The 26494-nt window shown below is 43.3% G+C and overlaps 1 protein-coding gene across 1 annotated transcript in view; it reads right to left on the reverse strand.

Moving 5' to 3' along the window:
- LOC142254357 (stabilizer of axonemal microtubules 4-like) overlaps window positions 1-26494 on the reverse strand; it is a 75704-nt gene that overhangs the window by 14488 nt on the left and 34722 nt on the right. Inside the window, exons 4-6 of the mRNA XM_075325402.1 lie at window positions 2291-2419; window positions 823-886; window positions 35-141 (exon numbers count right to left, since the gene is read on the reverse strand). Coding sequence (XP_075181517.1) covers window positions 35-141; window positions 823-886; window positions 2291-2419 — 300 coding nt within the window. The remainder of the gene's footprint in view (window positions 1-34; window positions 142-822; window positions 887-2290; window positions 2420-26494) is intronic.

Raw genomic sequence — 26494 nt, forward strand, 5'->3', positions numbered from 1 at the left:
CAGCATTTGTCCTTCCCAATGTTAGGAGATTTACCGGCACACGGTATTGGGAATAAGGATCATGGGTGATTGGTTCCAAATTTGATCCTTCAGTGAATCCCGAATTCTCCATTTCTCCGATTATTTCAGTTTGGGATCTTCCTGGAAAAAAAGTTGATAAAGTTTAATAACAGACATAAGCTCATCACCGGTCCATTATGAGCAATTAGACATTTTATATGAAGTGATTATCTGACGTCAGACAATGCAGATGTGATGACACTATTTTATTTTTTTCCCTAGAATTAGAGGTCAACAAAAGGGGCTTTCCTCGTCCAGAGACACCTCAGTATTATGTTAGGCTGTTAATTCAATCCTCCCCAATTTCCCATATAATTTCATAGGTGCAGTCAGTGACATAAATTAGTGCCGTCATCGTTAGAAAGTGACTTCAAGTGAGCAAGGGCAGAGGAAAGGCAATCATCAAAATATACTGATAAAAATAATAGTTCACAGGACAATTGCTTAAAGGAGTTGTCCAATCTAAATGACAAGTCTGCCATCTCTCTATGTGTCACTCTATGTGACTGCAGACTTGTGAATCCTCACATTGTGCGCACTGTGAGGACTTGCCAGAGCTGGGAATGGAGGTCACGTGCCCACAAGTATGCTATATACTCTGACACTGCAGAATTCTCATAGTGCGCAATGTGCACAATGTGAGGATTCACAAGTCTACAGGTCCAATAGTGACTACAGACTTGTCATTTTAGACTAGACAACCCCTTTAACTATCTGAAAATCTCTGAAACATCGACTGCACCTTTCTTATATAAGTCTCACCTGGGTGATGAGATGCCTTCGGTGTGAACCTGGTTTTGTATTCTGTAGACATGAACGATGGCCCCTGTGGCAATAAGTTGAGTTTAGTATAGGAAAATAAGCAGATTTAGATAGGTAGGATAGTACATCATGTGTGATTAGTGGGGTCCAACTTCCAAGACCACCACAGATTAGCAGGGTAAAGAGACTGTATGAATCTGCAGTGCCTGCCACAAAATCACATAAGACTAGGTGTCGCAATGGACCCCATTCAAGTAACAAGGACTAAGCTGTAGTAACAGAGGACTGTATCAGGAACTGTGTTGAGAGGAATCAGTGATAAATGACCTATTGTGTTTATGTTAAAGGGAATCTGCCACCAGGTTTTGCTCTCCCATCGGAGAGCAGCATAATGTAGGGGCAGAGATCCTGATTCTAATGATGTGTCACTTACTTTATTGGTTGCTGTAGTTTATACTAAAAACTGCTTTATCTGGGGCAGTTCTCTATAACTCCGCCCACACCTGTGATTGGTAGATTTCTGCTTATATACAGTTTCACATAGAAATCAGCCAATCAGTGGTGTGGGCGGGGTTATACAGGGCTCAGCATTCAGAAAAATGGTAAAAAGGCAGCAGATAAAATAGGGATTTTATCAAAACTGCAGCAAGGAACCCAGTAAGTGATACATAGCTGGAATCAGGGTCTCAGCCCCTACATTATAGTGCTCTCAGCTTATGTAGCAAAAACCTGGTGACATTTGTTTTCAGCAAATTCTTTCTTCACTCGTTGTTCTGGCAGATCTGAATGCAGCCAAGATCTATCTTTTACACTTGAAGGGGTATTCCCATGAAAGACATTGATCAACTAAGTACAGGACAGGTGATCAATGACTGATTGATGGCTGTTCCAGGACTACCCCCCCCCCCCACTGATGATGAGAACAAGTATCTCAATCTGTTATTCCTCCTAACAACTATCAAAATTAAACTACTCTTCTTTCTCAAAGATGACTGCAGCTTCTCCATTTATGTCTATAGGCCTGAAAGTAATTTTAAGCTTTGGTTCTCCTCTGACCTCTGTGTTGTAGTTTCTGTAATAATCTAAAAAAAATAGGATGCCAATGACACTCCGCCAGACCTGATGGAACTCACTATTATGAGGCCGATAGACTGACTTTGGACTGCGCTTGGCCTGTGTCCTGGCAGGTCCCGTCTTTCTTAGCAGTGCATAAAAGCGTATTCAGATAAAGGCAAACACTGCCAGGAAGGTGCAGAAGAAGAAAGACCACAGTGATTCAGCCTCATAATAGGAAATGTTGGGTTTCTATCGGAACATGTATTTTTGGTTGATACTCTACGCAGAGCTTAGAGGAGAGCAATGTATGTGTGTGAGCGAAGCCTAAATCATAATTAGTTTTCATAGTTATTTTTATCGTTACTTTGCTTTATAGTACAGTGATTAATGATTACCCTTAACATTGACCCACATGTTGGAAGTTTTCCACTTCTGGAGATCCCTTCCCTTGTGGCACAAACAGCAGCGGCCGATGTTGTGGTGAGATCCCCGATATAACTTCAGAACCGTGATCCCGAGTGTCAAAATGAACGGACTTAACCTATTATAGTAAATAAAATACATAATTTGGAGATCCTCTTTAATATATCCAGAGGTTAGTGCGGTATTACCCATGTAGTAGTGTTTTGCTATATTTTTAGCACTAAGGTTCAGATACGGCTTTAAAGAAGGCAAATAAGTAATTTTATTATAAAGGGTAATGAAATACAAACTTAAAGGAAAAGTATGATATTGCGTACACTTTTGTATATTGAACATACAAAGGTTAAGTACAGTTAAATACTTACATCACCAAGGAGTTTTGGAACATCATCTGTCTGGAGGTCAGAGAAGCATGACATAGACAGAGGACTCCTTGACATCACTGCCCGGACGTCTCACAGAGCAGCAAACACGAGCTTCTGTCTGTGCTATATTTCATCTGATCTTATAGAGGCTTGAACAATATTACAAGCCTTAGGGTGGTGTCACACACAGCGACGATGACAACGACGTCGCTGCTACGTCACCATTTTCTGTGACGTTGCAGCGACGTCGCTGTCGCTGTGTGTGACATCCAGCAACGAGCTGGCCCCTGCTGTGAGGTCGCCGGTTGTTGCTGAATGTCCAGCTTCATTTTTTGGTCATCGCTCTCCCGCTGTGACACACACATCACTGTGTGTGACAGAGAGAGAGCGACAAACTGAAGCGAGCAGAGAGCAGGAGCCGGCATCTGGCAGCTGCGGTAAGCTGTAACCACGGTAAACATCGGGTAACCAAGGGAAGACCTTTCCCTGGTTATCCGATATTTACCTTCGTTACCAGCGTCAGCCCTCGCTGCCAGTGCCGGCTCCTGCTCTGTGCACATGTGGCTGCAGTACACATCGGGTAATTAACCTGATGTGTACTGCAGCTAGGAGAGCAGGGAGCCAGCGCTAAGCAGTGTGCGCGGCTCCCTGCTCTCTGCACATGCAGCACAGCGACGCGTGTCGTTATAATCGCTGCTGCTTCTGCTGTGTTTGACAGCTAAGCAGCGATCATAACAGCGACTTACAAGGTCGCTGTTGCGTCACAGAAAATGGTGACGTAACAGCGACGTCGTTGTCGCTGTCGTTATGTGTGAACCCAGATTTAGAGTTAAGCTGGGTTCACACATAGCGACAGCGACGTCGCTGTTACGTCACCATTTTCTGTGACGCAACAGCGACCTTGTATGTTGCTGTTATGATCGCTGCTTAGCTGTCAAACACAGCGAGGCAACAGCGATCATAACGTCGCTACATGTGCAGAGAGCAGGGAGCCGCGCACACTGCTTAGTGCTGGCTCCCTGCTCTCCTAGCTACAGTACACATCGGGTTAATTAACCCGATGTGTACTGCAGCTACATGCAGAGAGCAGGGAGCCGGCACTGGCAGCGTGAGAGCGGCGGAGGCTGGTAACGAAGGTAAATATCGGGTAACCACCTTGGTTACCCTATGTTTACCCTGGTTACAGCTTACCGCAGCTGCCAGATGCCGGCTCCTGCTCTCTGCTCGCTTCATTTCATCGCTCTCTCGCTGTCACACACAGCGATGTGTGCGTCACAGCGGGAGAGCAACAATAAAAAAAACGAACCGGGGCTGTGTGTAACGAGCAGCGATCTCACAGTAGGGGCCAGATCACTGCTCAGTGTCACACACAGCGAGATCGCTAATGAGGTCACTGCTGGTCACAAAAAACGTGACTCAGCAGCAATCTCAGCAGCGATCTCGCTGTGTGTTTGAAGCACCCCTTAATGTGTTGTAGTCTTATTCATCCATGCCCTTTGATGGCCAGTCATTGAACATAAATGAATCAGAGATACACCACACATCAGACAATGGGGTAATAAAGCCACAGCATTCAAATCTCCCAAGAATACACATCAGGTACTTGAGTTAGGTAAATGGATATATTGTCTGTCTGTGTATATAGCAAACACATAAAACATCAGATATTTGAGGAAAGTAAATCAGAAGGATTCTCCTACAATGGTATATTGTCTGGCTGTATATTCAAGACAAACACACAGAAACCCTTAAGGATACACAAGATTTTGTAACCATGTACACTTTGTCTGTCTGATTAAACAATATGTTATAGTATAACATAATGTATGTGCTCAAAAATAGCCATTTTTATATTTGCAATACATTCCACCCTTGGCTATTTTGAGCCAAACATTATTTATACCAGGTACCATACCCTAAAGGCCCAGTCACACTAAACAACTTACCAGCGATCCCAACAACGATACAACCTGATAGGGATCGCTGGTAAGTTGCTAGGAGGTCGCTGGTGAGATGTCACACTAAGCGACGCTCCAGCGATCCCACCAGCAACCTGACCTGGCAGGGATCACTGGAGCGTTGCTACACGGGTTGCTGGTGAGCTTGTCACACAGGCAGATCTCACCAGCAACCCGTGACCAGCCCCCAGCGCCGCGTGTAAGCGATGCTGCATTTGGTAACTAAGGCAAATATTGGGTAACCAACCCGATATTTACCTTGGTTTCCAGCGCACACTGCTTAGCGCTGGCTCCCTGCACTCCTAGCCACAGTACACATCGGGTTAATTACCCGATGTGTACTCTGCTACGTGTGCAGGCAGCAGGAGCCGGCTTCTGCGGATGCTGGTAACCACGGTAAACATCGGGTAGCCAAGAAGCCCTTACCTTGGTTACCCGATATTTACCTTCGTTACCAGCGTCCGCCGCTCTCAGCTGTCAGTGCCGCCTCCTGTTCTCTGCACTCCTAGCCACAGTACACATCGGGTTAATTACCCGATGTGTACTCCGGCTACGTGTGCAGATAGCAGGGAGCCGGCACTGACAGCTGAGAGTGGCTGACGCTGGTAACGAAGGTAAACATCGGGTAACCAAGGTAAGGGTTTCTTGGTTACCCGCTGTTTACCGTGTTTACCAGTGTCCGCAGAAGCCGGCTCTTGCTGCATGCACATTAAGGGCTGGTTCACTCTAAGCGACAGCGACAACGAGGTCGCTGTTATGTCACCATTTTCTGTGACGTAACAGCGACCTTGTAAGTCGCTGTTATGATCGCTGCTTAGCTGTCAAACACAGCAGAAGCAGCGATCATAACCGCGAGAGCAGGGAGCCGCGCACACTGCTTAGCGCTGGCTCCTTGCTCTCCTAGCTACAGCACACATCGGGTTAATTAACCCGATGTGTACTGCAGCTACATGTGCAGAGAGCCGGAGCCGGCAGCACAGGCAGCGTGAGAGCTGCGGAGGCTGGTAAATATCGGAACAGCAAAGAAAAAAAGGAGTTTCCAAGTCCATTAAAAAATTGTAAATTTTATTTTATTTTATCACATAATAAATTAATTGCAAAAGATCATATACAAAAATACATTACAGAAAAAAAGTGAGGCAAAAGAAGGGGAGGAAAATACCCCCGGGCAAGGTGATATGGCTACAATAACATGTGGGGGTTAAATTTTAACCTTTTTCAGGAAGGGTACAATCCAATTACAACTGCATTCCTATCAGCAGTGGATTAGTCACAATGGACGTTAGTAAACTGCAGTTATTTGCTTACCCATTTAAATTCACAGTTATCCCCACAGGAGGTTGATGTGCCCACCAGAGTATAATAGAACCCTCCAAACGCGCGTTTTCGCGTCAGTGTACTTTACTGCTTTGTTAGGTTGACCTAACGGTCACAGCTGTTGCCAGCGATGTCCGAATGCAGAGAGGGTACCGGTGACCCCCCCCCTCTGCTACTCCAGCTCTCAATGAAAACAAGCGAACGCCGTTATACACATAAGACTGGAGATGTGCGGCTCCGAATAGAAAGTGTATTGGTATTGTTTACATTACAAAGTTATACAAAGTTGATTAGGGCGTAACTATGCAACATACATATTCATTAATCTACATTCATTAAGGCGTGCATTGCATATTCCCAGCAAGAGAAATTAATATAATGACTTATTCTCCCATAACAAACTGTTGCGTTCTTATTCCCATAACAAGATGTTTGTCAGTCGTTTCTAAGTCAAAACATTCTGTGTCCTTGAGGTTGGTCTCACAGTTTATTACGCAAATAAGTCTGGTTCGGTCTTGCCAGGGAGAATGAATTTCTATTATTTTCTAAGTCAGTGAAAAAGGTTAACTCTTTCCTCACAATCCCCCCTATTGGCGTGATTGATGGACAGGGGGCCATCGAGAAGCTGTGGACTATAGAGCGAGCAGGCTAGTCTCCAGATACTTTCTGAGCCGCGGGTTTGCTCAGGGAGTGTCGTCTCACATCCGTCACCCAGGACTGCCTGCATGCCTCTCGATAGGAGTCTCATCATGATACGCCAAGGTGATTTCTAGAGGAAAGAGTAGAGAAGAGAAAAAGGCATATTAGTGATTTCATACGGGTGCTGAATAATCATTGTATCTACATTGCTTCAAGCAGCGGGAAAACAAAGCCATTAGCAACTTGAACACTACATAAGCATAAGCATAAGCAACTAGTAAACAGAGTAACACTTGGTGTCATTGACTGATAGTCTGTTGTAACAGCCTCCCCATTGAAACACTTCGTTTATTGGGACTGGTATGGCTAAGTATGGCATGGAAGAGGCTGTCACAAGTGCGTGTGTACATATCCAGCAGTCTGTGATCTCAAGTTTTTCAGCTAACACTTCATGATGGGTCTCAAATGAATGGCCGTGGTGTAGAAGGCCCCAAAAAGAGAGTACACATAGAAATACTTATCAGCAGTATTAGGCCTTCTTGCAGTGGCTGGCATGGACCCATGTTGATCTCCCCTCAAGTTTGACGGAGGTTGGAGTGGTCAGCTGGACAGTCAAAGGCCCTTCGAATCGTGGCTCAAGGGTCTTTTTCATGTGCTTCTTTAAGTAGACCCGGTCACCAGGCTTTAGAGAGTGGGTTCCTGGAATGGCATCAGGATCAGGTAGAGAAGAGTAGACCCTTTGATGGGTTTCAGTTAGTCTCTTCTGCAGGGAAACAACATAAGACGTTAGGCTATCAGATTGCAGGTGTAACTCCTGCGGGAAGTAGCATCCTAATCTGGGTGCACTACCAAAGAGTATTTCAAAGGGTGAGAGCCTGTGCTTTCCCTGCGGGGTAGTCCTTATAGAGTAAAGAGCTATGGGGAGACATTCTGTCCATGGTCTACCAGTCTCCTCCACTGCCTTGGCTAGTTTGAGCTTTAGAGTTCCATTTAACCTTTCCACTTTCCCTGATGACTGTGGGTGGTAAGGCATGTGTAAGGCTGACTGAATGCCTAACAGGGCACAGGTGTTCTGGAAAACTTGTCCAGTGAAATGAGTACCTCGGTCTGACTCTATGACTTCAGGGAGTCCAAACCGGGGCACCAGCTCACAGGCCAATTTCTTTGCTGTAATTCGGGCCGTGGCTGAGCTGACAGGGTAGGCCTCTGGCCATCCTGAGAAGAGGTCTACACAGACAAGTACAAACTCGTAGATGCCATGTTTTGGCAACTGTATATAGTCTATTTGTACTCTTTGAAATGGGGCAAACGTCTTTGGCATGTGTCTTTGCGGGGTTTTAGTTAGCTGGCCTGGATTGTGTTGTTGACAGATGTGACAAGCTTTTATTCTCTGGGAGGCGTATTGTCTGAAGCCGGGGGCTACCCAATATGGTTGCATCTGGTTCATGATTGAGTTTGTGCTTCCATGTGTGGGATAGTGGAGTACTTGGAAAATGGCAGGGAACCAACTGCGTGGCAGGACGGGAAGTCCGTTTAGGCGTCAAATCCCCTCCACCTTTTCTGCCCCCTTGGCCCGCCATCCGGCCTTTTCTTCCTCAGAGGCGTTTTCTTGTGTCTCAAAGAGGTTCTGCATTTCTTCCTCCGTCGTTGACACTGTTTCCGTCTCCTTCAAAGGGAGTAAGGTGGCTTGTTTTGCTATTTGATCGGCCAAGCGATTTCCCCTTGCCTCGGGTGTTTGAGCCTTGGTGTGGGCAGCAACCTTTATGATTGCTAGCTGTTTTGGTATCAAGGCTACTTCCATTAGTTTCTTCACTGAGGCTCCATGCCTGATGGGATTTCCTGTTGCTGTGAGGAATCCTCTAGTCTGCCAGATAGTGCCAAAATCGTGCACAATGCCGTGTGCATAGGCTGAGTCCGTGTAGATGTTCGCTGTTCGTTCTTCCAGAAACTCAATTACCCAGATGAGGGCAAGAAGTTCTGCTTCTTGAGCAGATATGCGTGGAGGTAGCGGTTGTTTGGCTAAGACTGCATATAGAGTCACTACTGCAAATCCGGTGTGGAACTTGCCTGCTTCATCAGCGTATCTGCTACCATCCACAAAAAGTTCAAAGTCTGGATTTTTAAGTGGTGTTGCCTGAATATTGTGCAGGGGCTTTGCCTCATGTTCAATGAGTTCCTGACAATCATGATCAAATGGTGCGCTGGTACGTTTGTCACTCTCTTCTGTCCTCCCTTCTAAACTTGTGAAGATCAGCAGATCAGCAAGGTTTAGACTTGTAACTCGAGCAAATGAGATGTTTGGGGGTAGCAACAGCGTGCACTGGAGTCTGACTTGTCTTGCCATGGAGAGGTGTTTCAGCTGCACTTGATTGAGAACAGCATAAATGTCATGGCTGGTAAGGATGGTAGTCGGGAAATCGAGTGAGATTTCAGATGCTTTCTGCAGTATATTTGAAACTGCTGTAACAGCACGGACACAGGTTGGTGCTGCTCTGGTGACGTTGCCGAGTTGAGAGGAGTAGTACCCGATTATGTGATGTTTGTCCGTCTTCTGGGTGAGTACTCCTACGGCAAATCCTTGAAGCTCTGCTACGAACAGATTAAAGGTGAGATCATAGTTTGGTAGTGCCAGAGCAGGTGCATCAATCACTAGTTCCTTGAGCTTTTGAAAGTTTTGTCGAGCTTCTTCTGTAAGGGAGAAAGGAACATTCTTTGTGCAATCATACAGCAGTTGCATGAGCAGTGACGCATTGGGAATCCACCGTCTGCATTTATCTCTGCTTGCTTTGCATCTAGGGCAGCACAGTAGTAAATCATCCACGTACTGGTAGATGTACTGCGAGAGGTAGCGGGGGGAGGGATTGTCTCAGCTGCGGTGGCGTAATTCCAGGCTTGACTGAAACCTTTACTGTGGGCACGGGTAGTGTGCCGAGGTCAGTTTTTGATGTGGACCAGAGTTTTGCAGGAACTTGTAGAAGTATTGGATCCGTGTTTACTTTACGTGTAACATCAGATTCTGGTTGATCTTCTATCATCTGGAGAGTGCACAGGACGTCTGGGATATCTTCTGGAATTTGCAGGATAGCAGATCCATCTTCATTGTAGACAATCTGAGCTTGTAGTCTTGATAGTAGATCTTCTCCCACTAGGGCATCTCCACCCAGGGGGGACACTAAGAATTTAGACACGAACATGTGTGGTCCCAGTTTCACCTTCAGTGGATGTGTTATTGGGATTATCTGGGCTTGTCCATCAAATCCGGATACTACAGTAGCTTCAGATGAGATGGATCCTTCAGGCACTAGGTTCCTGGGGTTCAGGAGCGTGAGGCTCCTGAGTCCACCAAAGCTCTTATTTCCTTATTGCCAATGTGAAGGGGGACGTGTATAAATGGACCTCTGGCATCCCTATCCCGTGCTACCGCAAGTCAGGCAGTCTTCTCCTCCTGACTCTCGGGTCGGTTTTGAGTGTCCCTCTTCTTCTTTCTACAGTCTCTGATCATGTCCTCTGACTCCCACAATAGTAGCAGGTCGGTGCCTTCCTTCTTGTACCTTCTGGCTGACCGTCCACTGCTGCTATGACAACTTTCTTGTTGCTCCTTTTATCCTTTGCGTCGGTTTCTAAGCCACTTGCTTTGTTGACTAGAAGATCTATGTCTTCCATGTTTCTCCATTCTGGGCAGCACGCTTTCAATCTTTCTGCCAGAGGTGCATGTATTCCATCCATGAAGGATCTTACCATCAGGCGACGTATCGCACCCGCTTGTAAGTCCAGCCCTTCATCTGCGAATGACTGCATCAATCTGTAGTAAAATGAGCTGACATTCTCCACAGGACCTTGATGCACTGGTCCCATTGTGCCCTTAGTTTTTTGCTCCTGGGCGCAGAAGAGATTGAGTCTTATCATGAAATCTTGGCCCGATTCCACATTACGGGTATTGTCCGGAACATGTCCTGTCAGGTGGGCAGTGAGTTTGGCATACAGTTCGGGAGACATTTTAACTCTACACAAACCTTCCATGTCCAACCAAGTGCTTCTGTAGGAGACCTGTATTTGGTTCAGGTAACGTGAAAAACTGACTGGGTTTCTAGTCGGGTCTGGAGCATTTTGCAGGAAAGCCATCTGCTCGGCTGGAGTCCAGGGTACATAGTCATCATACGTACGAGGAACTGCATCTCTGGGAGCATCTGGGTTTTGTGGATTAACAGGTGGTCTTATCAGAACTCTTCTTTCCACCACGGGATAAAGAGGCACTGGTGCTGTGGCTTGTAGCTTGTGCTGTGGGGCTCCACAGGCTAGGCATGTTTCACTCCAGTCCGGATTTTGTTGGCCACAGTTTGTGCAGGTCCATCCCGGGGATCCTGTTATTTTTGGAGCTGTTCCAGGAGTAGCTGACAGGTACGGAGGAAGCTGCTGTTGATCCTTATTAGCCTTCTTCCCAGCTTCTTCCCATGTGTCTGATTCTTCATGGTATATCCAACCTTGATCGTGGGCTGTTTTTGCCATGTCAGAAAGAGTTCTGACTAGTTTAGTCCATGATTTATCTGCTATCACTCCTGCTCTAGTAGCTCTTATTGTGTCCCATTTGTTGGGGTCCAATTGATCCTTCCCCTTCAATCCAAATGTCTTAAAAACTTCCTTGGACTGACTGGCTGTTCTTTTGCCATGATAACACGTAATGAGATGTTGCAGGGTGCATCCAGCTCTTCTGTCTTTTGATATTCCTTGCCCCATTCTTCTTCTTCTATCTTCTTCAGCTTTTAGACCCTTGAACGTCCTTTGGACTAAACCTACCTATCCTGGAGATACTCAGAGACTAACTCCTTTTGTATTCCCACCTAAGGTGAGGTCTAGAACCACCTTTCCTGGAAGTACCCAAAGACTGATTCTTGATGTGTATTCCTACTGAAAGGTGGTGTCCTAACTTCAGAGGGGGCTGAGTATGTTGAATGGTGCTGGGTTACCCTTCTTGTAACAGAGATACACTCTATATCCGATAGCAATGGCAAACAGGGCTATTCCCACTAACACTAGGGCAGTGAATATCACATCCATTGGACAGAGCAGGTACACTATTCCCTTTCAACACTCACTGATGTATGGGATCTATGACAACCAACAAGGACAACAGCACAGAAGTAAAGCGCAGGAGAGCAGACCCGCGACACACGGAGAGGCAGAGAAACACAGAGAAACAAACAAACAACCAAACATGGCACAGAAAACATCAGCTGGCAAGGCTCTCTCAGAGTTCAGTAGAAACCCGCCAATAACCCAGTATCTACTCACAGTGTACCATTTTGCGCGTTGAGGAGAGGGGAGATCAGATGTGGGGAGCATAAAGAGAAGAATAAGGTTCAACTCTTACCTGGCCAGGTGTTTCTGGTCCCCACGTCTGGTCCACGCCTCCTCTGAATGGCAAGACAGTCCACTGCGTCCTGGGATTAGAAACACGGGTCCCTGTTCCGGCGCCAGATAATGTTAGGTTGACCTAACGGTCACAGCTGTTGCCAGCGATGTCCGAATGCAGAGAGGGTACCGGTGACCCCCCCCCCCCTCTGCTACTCCAGCTCTCAATGAAAACAAGCGAACGCCGTTATACACATAAGACTGGAGATGTGCGGCTCCGAATAGAAAGTGTATTGGTATTGTTTACATTACAAAGTTATACAAAGTTGATTAGGGCGTAACTATGCAACATACATATTCATTAATCTACATTCATTAAGGCGTGGATTGCATATTCCCAGCAAGAGAAATTAATATAATGACTTATTCTCCCATAACAAACTGTTGCGTTCTTATTCCCATAACAAGATGTTTGTCAGTCGTTTCTAAGTCAAAACATTCTGTGTCCTTGAGGTTGGTCTCACAGTTTATTACGCAAATAAGTCTGGTTCGGTCTTGCCATGGAGAATGAATTTCTATTATTTTCTAAGTCAGTGAAAAAGGTTAACTCTTTCCTCACAGCTTCATCAGGGAAGGCATAAACCCCCCATCTGTGAAGGACCTTTTAAACACTGGTCATGTGACCGCATTGGTCATCGCTCCAGGGCTTGTCTGCACTGATCAACCAATAGTGGCTGCCATATCAGCACATGCACACTGCACAGCCACCGCCCCATGCACCACCCCCAGCCATCAAAGGGCAGTGAGTCATCCACCCCCGTGGGTAACCACGGGAGCCAGACGCTCAGCAAACCCCATGTAGATGCTGAATGAGATGCACAGGGAGGGGGCCGGGCAAAGCACAGACGCACAGCAGGACACCAGGCTGATCAGAGAGCCTGCATATCACAGTGATATTCAGTTCATAGGATGCATCCATAAATAAAGAACAAGTCAGAATAAAGGGATGTTTTACACATCATATAGGAGAAAGGCTAGTGTGCTCAGTATAACACATTAATGTCAAATAATATAGAATGACCACATAACACGTTTATTTCCTTATATGTATGTTCAAAGAGATAAATATATACCAACAGCACCCCCAGGTGATAGAAAAGATTATTGCATCCCATAGATATATTAACTTGACACAATTATATTCAATCCTGGGGAGATGTCCATGTTCTTGAACAGCGATATAAGTGTCCATTGGGTGATTTGAGCTGGGATCTCCGTAATAACTGCCAATCGTAATGCAGAGTCTAGGGGTATTAAATAATGAAGAATAATAAAATTAATAAAAAAGAAACCAAAGAATTAAAACCACCAAAGATCCTCCACATAAGGAGGGAAAGAGAAGGAGGAAAGACAAACTAAAATAAAATCAGGAAAAATACCATAAGATATCAATGAAAAAATGCAGGATTTTTAAAGAAACGGAACAAAACTTAGGGATTCATGAAGTCCCTTTGGAGCCATGGTATCAAGAGTGCTTATCCATTTGACCTCGCGTTGGGCCAACAGCTTTTTTATATCCCCACCACGTATACCACAGTGTATCAAATCAATGCCCCGAACCATGAAGCATTTGGGGTCACATCCATGGTGTAATTTATAGTGGCGTGGGATAGTTTTTAATTCTGTAGTGTCGGTCACTGTCTTTGCCGCACCAATGTCCCTCACATGCTCTCTCACTCGAACTCTAAGTTCTCTCGATGTAAGTCCTATATATATTTTTGGGCAACTACATGTTGCCCAATAAATAACATTCGAGCTACTACAAGATATATACTCATTAATTTGATAGGTACATGACCCATCAAAGTTAGAGAAGTCCGAGCAGCGGGAGACATTGGTGCAGGAAAGACAGTGACCGCAAGGAAAACAACCCTTAAGCCGAGCCCCAGAGCCCAGAAAATTGGTAACCCTTGGTGGTACATAATGACTGGTAACCAAAATATCCTTTAAATTCTTGCACCGTCTAGCTGTCATCAAAGGTACATCAGACAGATAACCCTTGAGAACAGGATCAGAGCAGAGGACAGGCCAATGTTTATTAAATATTTCTCTCATCGAGTGCCATTTTTCATTGTAGGTACCAATAAATCGAATACCCTGTTCTTTTTCCGATGTTGATGTTGCACCATGTAATAAATGATCACGTGGTGTAGATAGGGCCCTCTTATATGCCTTTTTCAGACATCTTTGGCCATATCCCCTCTCCCTGAACCTACTCCTCAGGTCATCTGCCTGCTGTTTGAACTTGGCCTCAGAAGAGCAGATCCGCTTTGCCCTGAGGTACTGGCCACCTTGGTTACCCGATGTTTACCCTGCAAAAGGATGGGAAGGGCACCACCCAGTGGGATCTCCTGGTATACAAAAATTTAATGAGAAACAAGGAAAAGAAAAAGAGGTATACCAAACGCGGGATCACCACAGTATTAAACAATGAATATTAAATTTTATTAGATCATTAGATAACCAGAACTCGAGACACATGTCTCCACACTGAAAAATTGCTAGAAAACACACAGTGACACAAGATAAAAACATTTAAAAAGCCAAGGGCATAAAAAACATGTCCGCCAGGAACCAATTATATAATGATGTATAAATATAACAGAGACACTCCAATCAATATTGCACAAGGCCCGTATCTGGCATGAAGGAATGAATGCGATAACATACACTGGTGGGTATATATGGTATGGTTTTCCTCCATTTAGAAGACCATGAGTGGGGAAAGTGAGAAGAGGGTAAGAAGAGAATACGGAACAGGGAATCATAAAGAATTATAAAGGACCCCTTTCTATCTGACAAGAGATGTCGTCGCTGGATGTCTGAGATTCCATCCTGAACAAACATATAAAGGACTGATGGGCACATTGGAAGTGTGGGAATGGATGCTGTACTACAAGGATATATGGGACACCAATATGCTATTTTGGCTGTGGGGAGCACCCTTAGTATTGTTTTTTTGCTATTTTCAATACTAATGTGGGCTCTTAAAAGATTTCTCTTGCCCCACGTGTATGTGGCAAAGAGAGAGCTCCCCTCTGCTCTTGCTCTGGTTCCATCTTATCTTATCTGTGTATATTGACTGTATATGTTAATGCATAATGACCTAAATATAATCTCGTTTATGGTAATTCTATCTGCTGGTATTACTCAGGTTAATCATAGGAGACTTTACCAACTTTCCCTGTGCCTCTGGGTGATATTATATATCTGCGTAATTCCTGCATGCCTTGCCAATCTGTATGCCGCCCCAATTTTTATTTGATTTTTTTGCATCTTAAGCATGTATACCTTATGGTATCCTTGGAGATGCCATCATGGATTTGAGTGCGAGTTACTATTAATGGGTATTCATTGGTCCCTATTTGGACATCCGGTACAATAATATTTCGATCGTATACCAACTAATACAAATTTACGCCTTGGCAATACAGCATAGTCGATGGGAATCCACATGGATCCATGATATACTGTGTTTGGTATGTGTGAACCAAGGTATGTCCCCACGGTGCCCGTAGCGGTGCCGATTTGGTAGGAGTACAGTGTGCTATTACTTACTATTTGGGGGTGTCCATCTAAGAGACCTACTCTCGGTCCCCTGTGGATAGTGAGTGGTGTATACGTCATCATTTAACATCTAATGATTCTTTCTATGTTGGGTCTATTAGATCCATCTGACATCTGGTGATCTGTGCCTTGTAAAGAATTACATAACTCTGTCTGCTGGCATTATTTAGCTTCACCCTATGTGACTTTACCAACTTTCCTTGTGCCTCTGGATGATATTATTTATCACCTGGTGATCTGCTCTTTGTAAGAACTATATAATCCTGTCTGCTGGCATTATTTAGCTTCATCTTATGCGACATGGATGATGGCACTCTGTATTGCTTAGTGGAGGATTCACCGATGCTTATGGACATGTCTTTTGTCCTCCCTACATGTATTATCGACGAAATGTATGATAGAATCTTCCTAGTGGATAGGTTCTTATGTTCACTCTACCGTGTGTTTTTTTTTTTTTTGAGAAATCCCCTTTTAAAGTAACTAGTATGAGTCTGTAGGCATTTTGAAAGTGCTCCGTCTGCAAAGGGGTTAATACTCCATTTTTCCTTACCCCTTTTGTTTAAATAGCGCATGCGCACAGCATGGACTGGGTTATTGAGGGTACCAGCATATTGCGATGCGCTTATAATTATAATAGCCAACAACCACAATAATAATAAAATCATTAACTTTATTATCACAATATCAATAAAATATATTAAGGTTTAAAATAGATGATAGAAAAAGGAAGGCTGACACACAGTACTATTAACAAAGATTCATTGGATACACAAAGTGTAATATATAAAAACGGTCACTAGATGGCACTATAAAAAAGAAAGAATATGGAACAGATGTAAGCAGAGAAAACATCACCGTGAGATAATTATAACAATATGGCACCTATGATAGACACTATTAACCCCTTCAGCCCCCGGGCACTTTCCGTTTTTGCGTTTTTGTTTTTTGCTCCCCTTCTTCTGAGAGGCGTAACATTTTTATTTTTCCATCAATCTTGCCATATGAGGGCTTGTTTTTTGCGGGACGAGTTGTACTTTTAAATGAAACCATAAGTTTTACCATATAGTGTACTGGAAAACGGCAAAAAAATTCCAAGTGCAAAATGCAAAAAAAGTGTGATCGTACAATAGTTTTTGGGATATTTTATTCACCATGTTCACTATATGGTAAAACTGAGGTATCTATGTGATGCCTCAGGTCGGTGCGAGTTTGTAGACACCAAACATGTATAGGTTTACTTGTATCTAAGGGGTTAAAAAAAATTCACAAGTTTGTCCAATAAAAGTGGCGCACGTTTTGCGCCATTTTCCGAAACACGTAGCGTTCTTATTTTTAAGGATCTATGCTTCAGTGATGGCTTATTTTTTGCGTCTCGAGCTGACGTTTATAATGGTACCATTTTTGCGCAGATGCTACGTTTTGATCGCCTGTTATTGCATTTTGCGTAAAACTTGCGGCGACCAAAAAACGTAATTTTGGCGTTTGGAATTTTTTTGCGACTACGCCGTTTACCAATCAGATTAATTGATTTTATATTTTGATAGATCGGGCATTTCTGAACGCGGCGATACCAAATATGTGTATATTTATTTATTTTTTAACCCTTTAATTTTCAATGGGGGGAAAGGGGGGTGATTTGAACTTTTAGGTTTTTTGTTTTTTTTTTTATTTTTTAAAACTTTTTTTTTTACTTTTTTTTTTTATTTTACTAGTCCCCCTAGGGGGCTATAGCGATCAGCAATCCGATTGCTGATCGCTATCTGCTGATCACAGCAATACCGCTGTAATCAGCAGATTCAGTCACTTTGGTTTTCCCTCTGCTCTCGGCCGAGGGAAAATGAAAGTGAAACATCGTAGCAGCAGGCGTCATCACATGACCCTGTGCTACGATGGCAACCACCGATAGTCACGTGATAACACACGTGACTTCCGGTGGGGGCGGCGGTGAGTAACAAACATGGCCGCGCGCATTTAAATCTTGCTGCCAGACTTTGGCAGCAAGATTTAAGGGGTTAATGGCCGCGGGTGGAAGCGATTCCACCCGCGGCTAGCAGGCACACATGTCAGCTGTTGAAAACAGCTGATATGTGTGCCGATCCACGCCGCCTGCCCGCGGCAGGGGGCGGGGCTTAACGGGACACGATCCTGGACGGATAGATCCGTCCAAGGTCGTGAAGGGGTTAATATAAGGTGCATTAGTACTGTCAAGGTCTATATTAAAGTGCATAATGGTCATGGTGATGCATGTCAGCTAACATCTCCCCACATCCCTATCTCCATAGTTCATTAAATGGAACTCCATGCATGAATAACAACAAGGCAAATTAAAGTATAGGGAGCCCAAAGAATAAAGAGAATATACCTGAAGTCATCAGCCTGTACAAGTGTGGCAGCCAGCCGACCCAACACGTGTTTCGGAAATCCTTCGTCAGGGGGCGTGTACAGGGACGGCTGGCATGGAATCTTTTTAAATGGGGACAGGCCAATCAAATGTTGATAGGGCCTATAATAGGGCCAAGGGCTCCAATCGTCAGGAATTATTATATAATCCGAAGACACAGAGTACGTCTGGCCCAATTCGACTCATTATGGACCATCACTCTCAATGGTTTCAAATGCAGAAAAGCATTGATAAATTTTGGCCAATCCTCATGACTGACCCTATCATTAAGCAATATGTTTTGCCCCATACGAGTATTACAGCTAGACGAAGCCGCAATATTGGTGATCTATTGGTTTCAAGCCACTACGTTCCAGCCCCTTCAAGACCTTTTTCACATTCACCTGGACCCAGATGGGGAGGTAAGCCGTGTGGAAAGTGTGTGGCTTGCCCTAATATTGAGACAGCTTATGATTTCACTAACTCTTCCAGGACCAAGACCTTCAGAATTACCCATAACATTACGTGTACAACAAAAGCTGTCACGTATTATGCCACGTGCCCATGTCCCCTCATATATGTGGGCCTCACTACAAGGGAGCTCAAAGTGAGGGTTCGTGAGCACGTTCGTGACATCAATGCAGCCAGGACCGCCACGGATGCCAGTGGTCTTAAATCTATACCCCGCCATTTTTTGGAGTATCATCAAGGGGATTCATCTTTGTTTAAAGTGAGAGGCATTGATCATATCATCTCTGGCATTCGTGGTGGGAACATTATGAGAAGGCTTGCACAACAAGAATGTCGCTGGATCTGGAAGTTAGATACTATATACCCTAATGGACTTAATGAAACCATCAGCTTTGCACCATTTTTACCTTCTAACCAGTGAAGTGTCCCTTTCTGATTAGGGTATTGATTTTGACCAATACCTCTTTTAATATCGGTTCTATATTTTTTATGTGATTTTAATAATTGTTCATTATATCTTCATACTTGGATATGTTGTTATGGTGTTTTTGCTTGATTTTAATATTGTTCCTTTTAATTTTTATAGTTTTTTCTACTTACCGATGGGCTTTCTTTGGGGCTACAGTATTCATTCGGATTGGAGTTGAGTGATTCTCTTCTGGAAAATAAAAGAAAGAAAAAGAAAAATGTGCATTTAATATACAATCCATAAATTGCATATATATGAATTCATTTTTTAATATTCATATTTATTTATTTTCTCTGGATGTTTTTATTGTTTTTTCACAAAAGATTTTTTCTATTTATTATTGTTTATCACTTTTTTACTCCATTTTGCACTATTCGTCATTTTTATTGATTCACATGCATTCCATTATAAGTATTCAATTTTTATTGTATTTATATTATTTCACAGAATATTATTCACATTTTGTCATTTCTAGTTGTGTTTATGAGGTTTATATATGTGCATTCAAGTTTATATGTTCACTTTAGCACTTTGGTATTTTTCTGTTTTTTCACGTATTTTAATAGTCTTTGGCACATTTTAACCTATATTGCATCCATTGTTAGTCTTATAACAAAAATTATATGAATAGCTCATTGAATTTCTTCTCTACCCATATCCGTTTGAATCCAGGATGTGCGCATGCGGTAATGGTGCTGGAGAGCGTCATGGCCGTGGGCGTCTCTATCTGGCGTGGATCGGATCACGTGATCGGTCCGCGGTCATGTGAATTGTCACGTGGCGGCGGCCGCTCGCGTCATCCTCTCCATTTCCGGATGACGTCCGCGGTCAGCTGGCGCTTTTCCGAGCGGCGTCACATGCATGCGCCCGATAAGCTATCCTGGTAATATAATCCCGCGATTTGATTGGCCTGTCCCCATTTAAAAAGATTCCATGCCAGCCGTCCCTGTACACGCCCCCTGACGAAGGATTTCCGAAACACGTGTTGGGTCGGCTGGCTGCCACACTTGTACAGGCTGATGACTTCAGGTATATTCTCTTTATTCTTTGGGCTCCCTATACTTTAATTTGCCTTGTTGTTATTCATGCATGGAGTTCCATTTAATGAACTATGGAGACAGGGATGTGGGGAGATGTTAGCTGACATTCATCACCATGACCTTTATGTACTTTAATATAGACCTTGACAGTACTAATGCACCTTATATTAATAGTGTCTATCATAGGTGCCATATTGTTATAATTATCTCACGGTGATGTTTTCTCTGCTTACATCTGTTCCATAGTCTTTCTTTTTTATAGTGCCATCTAGTGACCGTTTTTATATATTACACTTTGTGTATCCAATGAATCTTTGTTAATAGTACTGTGTGTCAGCCTTCCTTTTTCTATCATCTATTTTAAACCTTAATATATTTTATTGATATTGTGATAATAAAGTTAATGATTTTATTATTATTGTGGTTGTTGGCTATTTCTTTTTTGGTCTCATTATATATATTATAGCCTTCTGATTTATTATTTGGAGTGTATGTATTCTTTGTGGTGACAGTCTTTTGTGCACACCACAGTGCTCCAATTGGTCTTAATCGGTGTAGCTTATAATTATAATAGTAACTTCTCGGTTATGAATTTCGCCAATAGACAGCAAGGAGAAGCGCCGCTCCTTGAGTATATTTTGTGTGTATTCAAGCGGTATTGGATTCGCGCATGCGCATTAAAAGATAGGGGAGGACGCTCTCCGTATCATGTGATCAAGCAAGATGGCGGCCGCCATCGGAGCTTCACCTCCAGCATGAAAAATCGTGCAGCTGCGGGTAAGCACTGATTATATTTCTTTAAATAGGACACACATGGCCATATCATATCGCCTTCTTCTCCCCTGAGGAAGCCACTGGATACGTGGCGATACGCGTGGGGTGTCCATGCCAGGAACCCCCTTGGTCGCTCCTTTCATCCACCCCATTAGCGTGGTTGCTACTTATTTCATGGGATGATGGATGTAGGTCCGTTTCTGTACTGCTTCTAGCCTGGTTGCTGCATTTATCTGCCCCATACATTTCTTTGGTGGCCCGAAGCATCCGGGACTCTGGCTATATGTGGTGGTATAACACGGGTATATATAATACGCAGATAGAATTATTGACCTAATGCTATTTTGCACTATATGGGCGGTTTCTTTCAGGATACACTTATGTAAGGGTACGGTGGCTTTGGAGTAACTGTATGTTGATGGGGACCCGTACGCTTTTTGTTGCTAGATCCATCTACTGATTTATATTACTTCACGTATATAGTGAAGATCTCTTATATCTGTGCATTCTAAGTGTCCCTATTCTATAACCTATTACAGGTTACCATCTACACAGTATTGGAGATTTTTTGTATCTATATAGGTTCCAGCACCTTTCTATAAGAGCCCACACTGTCCATTTATGATTGGAGATTTTCTGTATCTGTACAAGTGTTTCCACATAACAACCTATTACATGTTGCTAATTACACATCATTGTGGATCTGTTATATTTGTGTAATTTCAAGTGTTTCTTTATAATAACGTATTACATGTTACCATATATACCCACCAGTGTATGTTATCGCATTCATTCCTTCATGCCAGATACGGGCCTTGTGCAATATTGATTGGAGTGTCTCTGTTATATTTATACATCATTATATAATTGGTTCCTGGCGGACATGTTTTTTATGCCCTTGGCTTTTTAAATGTTTTTATCTTGTGTCACTGTGTGTTTTCTAGCAATTTTTCAGTGTGGAGACATGTGTCTCGAGTTCTGGTTATCTAATGATCTAATAAAATTTAATATTCATTGTTTAATACTGTGGTGATCCCGCGTTTGGTATACCTCTTTTTCTTTTCCTTGTTTCTCATTAAATTTTTGTATACCAGGAGATCCCACTGGGTGGTGCCCTTCCCATCCTTTTGTAGTCCCCCAATTGGTTGTTCTGTACAACCTTCTGGAAGGAGGCACACCCTAAATTTTGGGTTGTTTGAATTCTATATAGATATAGACTCTATAGATATTCCCAATAGAATTTGTGTTGTGCCAGGTATTGTGGTACAATCCGTAACCCGAGCTTTTTCACATGGATCTAGCAGCAAGGGAGGTGGCTTGGTCTAACCAATCCTCTGATATACTTGGCACGTCTGAAAGCCCTGGCGTTCTGGGGAGGCCAACTGGCCCCCAGGATGAGAATCAACAACTCATGCAGGACTTAATTAATTTACATAAAAGGGTAGTAAAAGTATGGTGGAACATCAGGACCCTGGAAGAATATAAAAAACTTAAAATTACACCTAGAGGTTTGAGGGTACAAATATTCCCAGCTTGGGAAACGGATTCCCAATTTAGAATTACTTGGGAGCAGGGCTTGCAAACGTGCTCATTTATTATCTTAGACATGCTAATTGACCATGACCGTTCGTTACTCACACAATTGAAGGAAGAAATTAACAACAAAGAGCATATTTTACGCCAGCAAGACCTACAAACAGTTGTAACCCCTTTTCAAAGTAAACTCAAGGGTATCCTTGACAACTTTGAAAAGGATGTTATTAAAGGGAAGAAAAGCAAGTTCCAAAGAGACCTCTTTTTCTTTTCCTTGTTTCCGATGTTTACCCTGGTTACAGCTTACCGCAGCTGCCAGATGCCGGCTCCTGCTCCCTGCTCGCTTCATTTGTCGCTCTCTCGCTGTCACACACAGCGATCTGTGTGTCACAGCGGGAGAGCGCCTTTGAAGAAAACGAACCAGGGCTGTGTGTAACGAGCAGCGATCTCGCAGCAGGGGCCAGATCGCTGCTCATTGTCACACACAGCGAGATCGCTAATGAGGTCACTGCTGCGTCACAAAAACCGTGCCGTAGCAGCGATTTCGGTAGCGATCTCGCTATGTGTGAAGCACCCCTTACTTGTTGCTCTGTCGCTGTCACACACAGCGATCTGCGCTTCACAGCGGGACAGCAACAACTAAAAAATGGCCCAGGACATTCAGCAACAACCAACAACCTCACAGCAGGGGCCGGGTTGTTGCTGGATGTCACACACAGCAACATCGCTAGCAACGTCACAAAAGTTGTTCCTTAGCAGCGATGTTGCTAGCGATGTTGCTTAGTGTGACGTGGCCTTTACGGCATAGTTTTAGCGAATGATACAACAACAAAAAGCAATGCATGCACAATAGCAAAAATTACTCCTAATATATAATGCATATATCCAAAAATCAGGTAACTAAGAAATTACCCATTCCCACCATCTACCATTATCTTGTGTAATGTAATTAATCTAGTATATCTATCTCTACTTGTGGTATTTATAAATTTAGCCACCAAACAAGAGAATCGTCCTATTGCTTTAGCAGCATATGCCGCTGCAGTGCGTGTTCCTACAATTATTATAGATAATCCTTGTATCTATGATTTTGTTAACAATTTTACATTTTGTGTATATAATGAAACGGTCATTATATTGTTAATCTCATATTATTTCCTGCCCTCATACGTTTGCATTTTTTATTTGTATGAGAGCCACAAATAATAGCATTCTCTTTATGGCCTGTCTGATTCTGTATTTTTAATTGTTGACATCTGCCTATTTTGCTTTGACAAGTCCTCTGATAAATCGGCTGGTGTAACACTTTGAGTCCTTAGGGCAATCATCTCTTCTGTTAGAGAATGTTCCCCAGTGCAGTTCATATAGGCACAATACAGATTGGAGGTGAAGTTTTGGGTCACATCTTCTTCTTCTAGGTCTTCATTTATGTAAAGGGGTCAGTAGCGCCTCGATACAAGTTTCTCATATGTTGTCATCACTGGTAGTCTTTGTTATACAAAAATGGCTCGTGGTCATCAGCTGAGCCAGGTACACCCATAGATTCTGTTTGGTTTTCAATAAGGCCACATTTTCCATGGTTGGTCTCTTTGTTTTTGGTCTGAAGGTTGCTTGGCTTCTGATGGAAGTAGATCCATGCCCATGGTGGCGCCAATGATGCAACATTTCCAGATTTTGATCTAAAGGGACAAAAATACACATATTACTCATCTTTCAGTTGGGATGTATTCCCACTTGTCTTGTTTCATAACTGTCAGCACATTGTCTGCTCCTCGAGCAATGACTTCAGCAGGTTCTGGAATACCTTTTGTCACTCAATTGTTTCACCCAAATTTTTACACAAACATTGATAGAATGTGAAGATCCATATACAGTAGAACCTTGGTTTAAGAGTAACTTGGTTTGAGAGTGTTTTGCATAACAAGCAAAGCTTTTTACAAATGTGTAACTTGGTTTAAGAGCAATGCTTTGCAAGAAGAGCAAATACTCACAACTCACACTTCAGGTTCTGTCCTTTCACCGCGCTCTGACCCGTTCTGGAGGTAACTTTCTGTACATATGTACTGTATACAGTTTACCATTGTATAGTACAGTATATACAATATAGCATGTCTATCAATTTGCATTTGTGAATACAGTATTGTACTCTCTTTCGGATAACCAGTACAGCACATTGCGTATGCTGCACCTCCTTGCACACCAACAATTTTATTGTAAGCTAACATGCAGTTTAATTTGTTTTTCTGTACATTATTTTGTATTAGTGTACTGTAATAGTTTTATATGAATACAGGACATTATTTTGTATTACTGTAATAAGGTTGTATAAATACAGCAAATATTTTTGGGTTGTGGAACAAATTGTTTGTGTTTCAATTATTTCCTATGGGAAAATTCGCTTTGATATCAGAGTAACTTGGTTAAAGAGCCCACTCCCGGAACAAATTATGCTCGTAATCCAAGGTTCCACTATAATTTATCTTCTCTGCAGAACTGAAGGAACCCTCCCTCTGACTATCTACATTTTAGAAATAGACAGTACCATCAATTGAGCTATTCTATCTCACTTCTGTATTAGGCTGCTTTCACACTACGTTTTTTTAACATGCGTCCTGAATGTTTTTTTAATGCAGAAACGGATCCAGTGCAAATGCGTTTGCATTTCAATGCATTTGCAATGGACTCGCGTTAGCATGCGTTCACGTGCGTTTGCGTGCGTTATAGTGAGGATCCAGCGACTTGCAGTTTTTTGACATCTTTCAAAAACGCTACTTGTAGCGTTTTTGAGCTGCGTCCAACTTCTGCAAATTACTGGATCCTGACTAAAGAGCACGCAAACGCATGTGAACGCTGGCATGCTGATAGACAGGATCCTGCTTGCTCTACTGAGCATGCCCAGAAGCCAGTCTCGCGTGATCAGTCTATCTCTCTCCTCTCTCTCTCTGTCTCTCTCTCTCTCCCCCTCCCTCTCCCCCACCTGAGAGCTGCGGACACTCGTAACCAAGGTAAATATCGGGTAACCACTTATCTTAGTTACCCGATGTTTACGTTGGTAACGTGTGCAGGGAGCCCGGCTCCTAGCAGCTGCAGACGCTTGTAACCAAAGTAAATATCGGGTATCCAAGCAAGTATACCCGATGTTTACCTTGGTTACGAGCCTCGCAGCTGTCAGATGCCGGCTCCCAGTCTGGCACGTTTAGTTCCCCTCACTCCCGATCACATGACTCCAATGCCCGCCCCTAAACAGCCAGTGACAGGATCCTGCAAAGTAACACATGCGTTTGCATGCGTTTTTTGCTGTAAAAGCAGGATCCGCTCCAGAAAGCACAAACATGATAGGTGGATCTGGTCTCCAGAAAGCACAAACATGATTAGAATACAAGCTCAAATAATACACAAAACACAATTTTATATTATCCATATGCTAAAAGATTCACATCTAACTTGGCAGCCAAAAAAGCTCACTATTTACCCAACCATATTAGTATATTGTGCTGTATTAATTATCAGCATGGGTATGTAAATATATGACCAACCAAACAATAGCAAAAATAATTGCCCTTCCAATAGACTGAACACAGGGATCCTGCTGGTTTCTAGTCTCTCCTGTGTGAACATTTGGATGGCTCTGTATTGTTTATGAGCAGGAATGGCTTTTGTAATACTTATCTCTTTACATATCTCTGTACATTCTGTATTGGTGGCAATCTCTTCCGTGGTCTCAATATTACCCTTATCTTTTTCCCCCCATCTATCTTCCATTTCAGATGAAGACATCTTGGTGGAAGATGATGATAACCTCTTCTGCTGGGCTTTGATTTCCTGCACCAAACATCTGACTTCAGCGTAAAGATCCAACACCCCCGGTGGTGTAGGCTTTGCTGGTGACGATGAGAAAGTGGGCCCTCTTTCTCCCCGTGTCCTGCTGTGCCCCTGCTGTGGAGATTCAGAATCTTTTGCTTCCTTTTTATTATGTGAAACCCCTGACTTTTTATTGAGTCCTCTCCTTTGATACAATTTTCTCTTTTGATACAATTTCCACATCTCGTCAGTACTAATCCCGTCTATTTTATCCCAGGGAACACCATCCTTTATCAGGGCCATAAGCATATCTCTCCTGGTAACACGGGATCTATGATTTTTACTACTTTTGACATTGTCACACTGTTCTTCAAAATTAAGCTGACCTCTCTGTTTGGGACCCCATTCTCCCAGACCCCCTAACTGTCGGATCGCCTCCAATGTATTGGAGATGGGTTTCCCAGTCTGAT

The sequence above is a fragment of the Anomaloglossus baeobatrachus genome, chromosome 10 (genome assembly GCF_048569485.1).
Source record: "Anomaloglossus baeobatrachus isolate aAnoBae1 chromosome 10, aAnoBae1.hap1, whole genome shotgun sequence".
NCBI classification, from domain to species: domain Eukaryota; kingdom Metazoa; phylum Chordata; class Amphibia; order Anura; family Aromobatidae; genus Anomaloglossus; species Anomaloglossus baeobatrachus.